This window comes from Fukomys damarensis, unplaced genomic scaffold (genome assembly GCF_012274545.1).
Source record: "Fukomys damarensis isolate Sample0158 unplaced genomic scaffold, DMR_v1.0_HiC HiC_scaffold_16, whole genome shotgun sequence".
Classification (NCBI taxonomy): Eukaryota; Metazoa; Chordata; class Mammalia; order Rodentia; family Bathyergidae; genus Fukomys; species Fukomys damarensis.
Genome location: NW_022900928.1, coordinates 108151743 through 108160621, shown reverse-complemented (window position 1 = coordinate 108160621; position 8879 = coordinate 108151743). Strand labels below are relative to the sequence as shown.

Here is an 8879-nt window from a genome sequence, read left to right as displayed (position 1 = left end):
TTGAGACAGTGACTCACTATGCAGTTGAGACTGACCTGGAACATTACTATGTAGCCCAGACTGGTTTCGAACTCTCAGTGATCCTCCTGCCTCAGCCTCCCGAGTGCTGGGATTAAAGTCGTGCGCCACCATGCTTGGGGCTGCTACTGAACTTTTGACTAGTACATTTAACAGAAAGCCAGATATTCCTGCTTGGTAGTTTCCCAGGGTCTCAAACAATGCATGTGAAAACTCAGACTCTCCTTCTCCTTTCGAGCTGGTTTTTCTTCTTGTTCTGAGTTGGCCTCACTATCCCAAGAGTCAGTCACCAGGCCAATTCCTTGACTCCCTCAGCTCACTGAACCCTGCTGAGTCTTTGAACTACGCATTTGTCAGTGCTCCCTGTCCTCTCCCACACTGGCTTGGCTCTCATCATGTCTCCTGGGTGACCACTGCACCTCCCAGCTGGCCTTTCTGCCTGTGCTTTGTCATCTCAAATCCACTGTCTCAGCCGCTGTCACTGTGTCTCAACTAAAAGGAGAATTCATGGAGTGACCTGGATTTAAAAATTCTGTACTTTGCCACTCTCATGCTTTTTGGTAAGATTTTGTAATGTCTTTTTGGTACCTGGGATCAAACTCCGGACCTTGTGCTTGTGAGGCAGGTGATGGCACCACTGAGCTAAATCCCCAGCCCTTGTAATGTCGTCTTGCCTGACTCTTCAGCCTCGCTCTTCTTTGAGAAGTGTCTTGGGGCACGCACTGTGCTCTGGCCTCTGCCTTTTGCCCTGAATTATCTCTCTTCTCCCCTTTCCCTGGGTCATGCCATATTAAGTGTGAGCTCAGGTTTCCCTTCCTAGGAGTCTCTTCCTTTGACCTCAGCTCCTCTTGAGAAATTTCTCCTTTGTGTCTGCATGATTTCTAGTGCACACCCACATTCCTATTATTTTGCTTTCTACACCACAGCAGTTATATGTATGTGACTCTGTCCCTGTGACTCTTGGAGCTCTGTTTAAGTACTGTCTTGATCATCTTTGTGTCCAGCACATAACATGTGCTTGAATATGTGAATACACTAAAGTGTCTCTTATAAAACTAAAAATGATGGCACATTCTTTTCCCATTTCTACGGGAGGATGGCATGCTGTGTTTCTTATTGGGTCTGTTTCCATTAATCTGTTATGAACTCATTCAGTATTGTCTGACTTCCCTCCTTACCCTGGGCAGTCACTTTATCACTGTTTTCATATATTGTCAATGCTGCATGTCACTGCATCATCTTACTTACTCAGCTCAAAACAACCCACGTGCGGGCCCGGGATTTAACTTAGTGGTTCCACTGCCTGCCTTGCAAGAGCATGGACCAGAGATTGATCCCCGATAACAAACAAAAACAAAAAACTCCCCCAAATAACCCAGGTGAAATGCAGCTTTCCCTTGCTCAGGCCTGGGCTGGTGCTGCTCGGCATGGCTGGAGGGAGCTCTGCTGCTGGCTCTCACTTAGATTCATGATCCAGGGGCTTCTGGGTGGGGGTGGGGATGATGGTGCTGGGCATTTAACCCAGGGCCTTTGCACAGAGCTACATTCCCAGGCTTTTATTATTTTTTGTTTTGAGACAGGGTCTAAGTTAGGTGCCAAGTAGTCCAGACTGGGTTAGAACCTGCGATCCTCTTGCCTTAGCCCCTCAGAAGTGCCGGGATTACAAGGGGGCACCACTATTCCCAGCTCTCAAGAGGCTCTTTTTTTTTTTTTTTGGTACTGGGGATCGAACTCAGGTCCTTGCTCTTGCGAGACAGTTGCCAGTACCACTGAGCTAAATCCTGGCCCAAGAGGCTCTTGATACTGCTGGGCAGTCACACTTTAGCTCTTCTCATACTCTGCTGATTTTCATTGTGTTGGCTTTCAAACTTCCACTGTTTTCTACTTGTCGCTTTCAGCTACTGACATTCTTCATTTCAGTGCAAAGCCTTAAGCAATCTGAAAAGAACTTCCCCAGCCTCCAGCCACTGCCTCCCCTACACCTGGGTCTGGACTTTAGTTCTCCTTGTAGTTGAGTGATTGTTCTGTCTGAGTGAGTATCCTACTTGTGCCTTAGATCCTCCTGTCTGCTCTCACCTGTTTAAGGGTACCTGCATTCTCCCTTTCTACTCAGTCATTTCCCTCAGAATAGAAACTTGCTCTTCTCCCTCTCAACAAAATAAGAGATACAAACCTCTGAAACGGCTGGCTCTAGGTCTATGGTAGGAAATGAGTAAGTGGATCCTGGAAGATCTTTACAGAGATTTCAAGGAAGCTATCAAAGATGACTAGGGTTGTGTCAGAAGCCACTGGCAAAAGATGGGACAATTTGAAAACCAGTAATAATGTCAGTGGATTCAAATACACTAAATGTGTTTCATCCATGTGTTCACAATAACATGTTAACCTAATTATCTTGGAGGATTCTGAGAAATCAACTCTTTGTTTTGAAATCTGGCTTATGAAAGGGGATGGAGGAGCAAAGTTATTTTGTATTTCCTATTCAGTTCCTATATAATAAGTAACTACTTCTCAAAAGTGCAAAAAGAATATAATGAAGGATCCGAGTATTAAGGCTTAGTGGCTGCTGATGTCTCAAAAATAGAGCCTACTAGACATTAGGGACTTTTTGTGTGTGGGGGGGGATCAAACTCAGAACCTTGCTCTTGCAAAGCAGGCGGCAGAACCACTGAGCTAAATCTCTGGCCCATTAGGGATTTTTTGAAAAATCTAACTCAGACAAATTTATAGGAGATACAGAGGACAAAGGCACATGTGAAACCACAAATTATGCAGTCATCAAAATTCAGATTGTGGTAAACCACAGGACAAACAACCTGTCTCTTCCTTAAATTGCCGGGGGGGGGGCTGGGGAGGTTGGAAAAGAAACTGATGGTTTAAAAGATAGGCTTATGGGCCAGGGATTTGGCTCAATGGTTCTACTGCCTGGTAAGCGCAAGGGCCCGAGTTCGATCCCTGGTACCAAAAAAGAAAAAAAAAGAAAAAAAAAAAGATAGGCTATGACATCTTCTGTATCTCCCACTCAAACAAGCAAAATAAAACCACGGACAACCTGTAATGGCAGGGATGGTCATCTAGATGATAAAGCCCAAATACACAGTTAAGGGAGAGATTCCTGTGAAAGGCAGGAGAGTGGATACTGGAGGGTGGGTTGCATTTGAGAGCTGGCTCTGGAGGGTGTCTGGGTGCAGCAAGATGCAGGCCACTAGCATCCTACAGCCAGACCCTGTGGGAGCTCCACCAGTTCCTTACCTCTGGCCTTGCTCCACCACCAGAGATACTGTTAAAAATCCAAGTCAGGCACTTTGAACTTACTATGCTCAGCACTTTCCAGTGGCTTCCCATCTCACTCTGGAAACTAGAGCCTCTCTGAAACGCAACTAGCGAGGCTGTTGATGATTAGCTGTGCTCCCTGTGACTTCTCTGACATCATCTCCTAGGACTTTATTCCTCATTTACTCTGTTCCAGCCCTACTGGCCTCCTTTCCCCTGCCTGAAATGTTCTTCCTTGATATGCACTTGGCTGTCCTCTCCTGCTCTGACGCCTTTCCTGGTACCGTCTCAGTGATGCCTTCCTTATATACTTAACCTGCACTTTCACAGTTCTCTTATTTCCTCACATTCCATGCCTTTCTTTTCTGCCTTACTTTTTCCTTTTTTTTGTGTCACCAGCTAACTACTGGGTATTCTACTTTTTTAAAGAAAACATAGATATTACCTATCTCTTCGCTTGAATATAAACTCTGTGAGGGTAGGAGTTTTTGTCCCCGGGCTGGTGGTAGTCAGATACTAAGATATATGCCAACTTCTGGAATACTTAGCAGGTTAGAAGTAGCTTCCAAGCCAGGGATTCAGCTCAGTGGCACTGTGCCTGCCTCACAAGTGCAAGGTCTTGAGTTTGATCTCTGGCATTGAAAAAAAAAAAGAAGTAGCCTCCAAAATCACTGAGACAGGCAATAGAAAAGCTGTTAAGATTAATAATTGGATTGATATTTAAAAGAATAGATCACTCCTGTATTTCCAGAAGAGTGCTCTGTAGATAGAGAAGAAATCCACAGATGGCCAGGCATGGTGGCACACATCTGTAGTCCCAGCTACTCTGGAGGCTGACTTGAATCCAGGATTTTGGGGCTAGCTCATCCGGAAAGAGGGGAAGGGGGATGAGAGGCAGAAGGGAGAGAGAGAAAGGAAGAGTGGGAAGGAGGAAGAAAGAGAGAAAAGGAGTGAGGGAGCCTGGCCTCAAACCAGAAGAGGCACACTGGCTAGCAAAGAATGCTACTCAAAGTGGCTCATGAAGTCCAGGCTTGCAAAATCTTAACAGCTTGATCATTTTCATCTGTACCACACTCTAGGACTATAAATGTCAAGTTAAATTATGTACCACCATAGTGTTACATGTCAGGACACACCAGGTATAAGCTGGCAGTGGAATGGTGTTCTCTACAGCTGTTCTGAGACTTCATGGGAGACTGCATGCTGAAAAAGGATGCAAATGAGAAATACTTTTATGAATGAATGAAACATTAAAATTATTAAATGTCAGAATTCCTGGGCCAAAATAAAACATGACCACACGTATGAGGTGTATTAGGGCTGACCTCATGTGGGTTGCTTCACCTTAAGGGAAATAGGTGTCTCTCACTCATATGGGTTAAAAAGAATAATAAATCTTTTAGTTCATTGTCAATAAATCACAAGAAACAGATGAATAAAATCCTACCTCATTAATTTTTTGCATTGAACCTAGAAACAGTATATAAAGAACAGGAACTAGCATTTTAACTTACGTTTCTTAAATACTATTTTTTTAAATTTTGGCAATAGTGAGGATTGAACTCAGGACCTCATGCATGCTAGTCAAGTGCTCTATCATCGATCTACATCCGTAGCCCTTTGTATTATGAGGCAGGATTTTGCTAGGTTGCTCAAATTTACAGTCTTCCCTGCCTCAGCCTCCCAAATAGCCAGGATTATAGGCATGCACAACCATGTTCATAATAGTTCTTAAGTGTACAGTTTTTTTGTTTGTTTTTGTACCCAGCATCAAACTTGGGACCTTGCACTTGCCGGGCAGGTGGTGGCACCATTGAGCTAAATCCCCAGCCCTTAAGTATACAGTTTTTAACGATTGTGTATGTGTTACATAAACACATATAGGTTAACTGCTTCAAAACAGAATAAGGAAAGGTGAACTGGGATTCCTCAGTAGCCAGTTTCTTCTGCTTTAAAAAACTTTAACCTCACAAAACAACCTTTTCTAAATCAGACACACAAGTTTAAATACCCACACTGTTTCTCTGGTGTGAAAAACAAAGTGGAAATGAAGACAAATGTATAATAGAAATGGGGAAATGAGAAGAAAATGTTCAAATGGGAAGGGGAGAAAGGGAAGAGCCAGGGAGAAAGGAAGGGACAGGGAAAAAAGTGAAAATAGAAGGAAAAAATGGAAACAAAGCTTTTGTACATAGGAAGGGGAGGGGGGAAATGGGAAAAAAGGGGCAGAATGTACCATGTACAGATGCAAATTTCCTATGATGAATGTTATCATTATTTATGCCTAAAATGTGCCAATAAATGTTTTGCTATAAAAAACAAAATAATCTTTCCCTGCTTGTGTTATCTTCATAATAGTACTCTGGTTTCAGATTTTTCAGTTTTGGATTCCATTTTACCTGGAAGCCTGCTGACTTGGTTGTGGTCTAATGAATGAAATATAGTGGATTTGTGTGAACAGTGGGGCAGCTCCACTTGCAGAATTTAGAAGCATTAGCTGTGTCACTTGGTGGTTGCAATTTACAGGCACAAATTCAGAAGATACAGGTGTCTTATAGAGGCAAATCAAAGTTTTAATCAGAAGGCAATGTAGAGGAGCTACATTTCAGATCCATTGCAGCTGTTAAGGATATAGATACTCTGTATCAGGTGGAATATTTAGATCATTTTGTTTAATCTGACCCCCTCTACCAACAGTTGTACTGATTTTCACATTACTTTCTCTTTTTCCCACATTGTAGGTGCTCATGTGACTGTCACGGATCGAAAAGTAGCATTAGAATTTCTTAAATCAAATGTTCAAGCCAACTTACCTCCCCACGTCCAAACCAATGCTGTTGTTAAGGAGCTGACTTGGGGACAAAATCTGGAGAGTTTTTCACCTGGAGAATTTGACTTGATACTTGGAGCTGATATCATATATTTAGAAGAAACATTCACAGATCTTCTTCAGACACTGGAATATCTCTGTAGTGATCACTCTGTGATTCTTTTAGCTTGCCGAATTCGCTATGAACGGGATAACAACTTCTTAGCGATGATGGAGAGGCAATTTACTGTGAGTAAGATTTACTATGATCCTGAAAAAGATGTACATATTTACAAAGCACAAAAAAGAATCCAGCGGGGGGACTTATAGTTGGGTATATTTTATAAGAATATTGGCCCTAAAGAGGGCCAGGGATTTAGCTCAGTGGTTCCACCACCTGCCTTGCAAGCGCAAGGACCTGAGTTCAATTCCCGGTACCAGAAAAAGAAAAAATAGAGTATTGGCCCTAAGGAGGTCAGTTGAGGTCTTAGACTGAGAACCTAACCATATTTAATGCAGTGGCTTACTGTACAAGTATGTGGTCTCAAGTGACAAAGCACATGTGCAGTTTTAAAACAGAGCAGGTTGTTCAGTTGTGATTCTTAGCCATGTTGTACTGCACGGAAATTCAGTTAACATGAAAGTGTGAGGTTTTGGGTTGTATTTCCTGCTGCTTTACCTTGATAAAATTTTCACTGATACATCGAAGGCTCGTATAAAGATGTCCTTGTTTTGGAGAAGTTAAATCCTAAGCTTACTAAGAACATTCTGAGATATATAATGGTAATCCCAGTTTTCTCATTTCCTGAATACAAGAGGTTTAATCTGAGCTGTTAGTGCTCTTGAAGTCTTGCTCCATTTAGGTCTTAAAACACTTTTTTTTTTTGTTTGTTTTTTTGACACAGGGTCTCACTATGTAGTTGAGACTGACCTGGCACTCACTATGTAGTGCAGGTTTGTCTCGAACTCACAGCGATCCTCTTGCCTCAGCCTCTGGAGTGCTGGGATTACGGGCGTGTGCCCCCACACCTGGCTACTTAAAACACTTTTGATTGTTGAGATTAGGATGGGAGTTTCCTGGGATTCATGTCCTATTTTTTTGACTTAATTTCAAGTGGAAGTATATAAACAAAGCATTAAGTAAAAATTTGAGTTACTTTTTGAATGCATCTAAAGCCTTGGACTTGAATATGTTTTGTTCTTCAAATCAGAAGTTGTTTTTCCCTGTCAGCTTTGCATTTCTCACATTTTTGTATAGTTATTTCCTAAGCCAGTGCTGGCAAACCTTTGAGACCAAGTGCCCAAACTAATCCAGAACCCACTTACTTATCGCAAAGTGCCAACACTGCAAATAAACCTGAATATCTGATGCTTGGCTGCTGGGGTGACTTGGCTTGTGCTGACAGCAGGCTATTTCCCCCAGTGGCATGTATGCCATAGGTTCACCACCACTGTCCTAGGCTTTCCCTGCCTCTTTTCAGCACTTCTCAGGAGCTAGCTCCCAAGTTTAAGCTCCTTCCACCCACGTGGTACCTACAGTTGGGTAGACTTTGAGCTTCTAGAGGGCCTCCTGCCTCTTTCATTGCTTTCTCAGCATTAGTGTGTATCACAGCCAAATAATGAAATAAGATACATTCTAGTTAGAGAGCATTGAGTTTGGGTTAAATGACTGCTGTGCTGTTTTATGACTATCTTTCATAGACTTTATGAAGTTCCTATGTATGAACTTTTCCTTTTACAATGTAAAAGTTTAAATGTTGTTTAAACAAATTTAGACAAGATTATAAGCTCATATGGTATTTGTACTAGAGAGATTTGTTTAAAAGCTATTAAAAGTAAGACCTTACCCCCTTATCTCTTTAATCTTTTAATGAATATTTTGTACGTGGGAATACCTAATGTTATTTTCTACATACATGTATTTATTTTTGAGTGGGGTTTGAGACAGGATTTCACTGTGTAGTCCAGGCTGGCCTGAAACTTGGTGATCCTCCTGCCTCATTCTTTCAAATGCTAGGATTACAGGCATGTGCCACTATACCTGGCTTAAGTGTACTTGTTTTCCCCTTAAATATATAAATGTAGAGTGGACCCTTAAGTTACAACCTGCCTGATATACGAACAACTAGGGTTATGACTGGAATTTTAGTTTTAACTTACAACCGAAATCTTGACTATAACCTTCCAGACAATCTCATTCAGATTGAACCCTTAGAGTTCTGGAAGGAATATTACATCCTTTCCTGTGTGGGGATTATTGAGAACTCCTGGGCCAATGTGTCTCTAAGGACACTGAGATCTGCCTATATATAGGAGAAAGACTTTGAAGGCTGTGTAGAGGGGCCTGAGCCTTCATTGACCAACTTGAATTAGAACTAGCTCTCAAGAACGAATGGAGTTCATAAATCAAGGGTACACTGTAGTCCAAATCTTGATTTTCAGACGGTTCCATTTAACATTTATGCAGTTATCTAGTACATACCCGTAACTCTCCTCTAATATCAAATATTGCTTTTAAGATACTATCTTAAAATATATGTAATACAAGATTATTATAACTGCTAGAAAGAATACTGTTCTCTGATAGTTCCCTCTTAAGGCAAGCTTGCTTTAGTTCTTGATAGGACTACCTGAAACCTGTATCATATTCAGGTAGTTTCTCACAGAGAACATTTTACACTAAAGAATCAGAATTCTAACCCATCAAAATACTTTAGCTGAACACTAGGTATTTTACAGCAAAATACAGCATCATCTGGAATGTTTATCTCAGTAATAC

General features: G+C 41.8%; 1 protein-coding gene across 1 annotated transcript in view; it reads left to right on the top strand.

Moving 5' to 3' along the window:
• The window catches only part of Mettl21a (methyltransferase like 21A), an 11021-nt gene extending 3988 nt beyond the window's left edge, over positions 1–7033 (top strand). Inside the window, exon 3 of the mRNA XM_010616086.3 lies at positions 6033–7033. Coding sequence (XP_010614388.1) covers positions 6033–6430 — 398 coding nt within the window. The 3' untranslated portion in view covers positions 6431–7033. The remainder of the gene's footprint in view (positions 1–6032) is intronic.
• The last annotated feature ends 1846 nt before the right edge of the window (positions 7034–8879 follow it).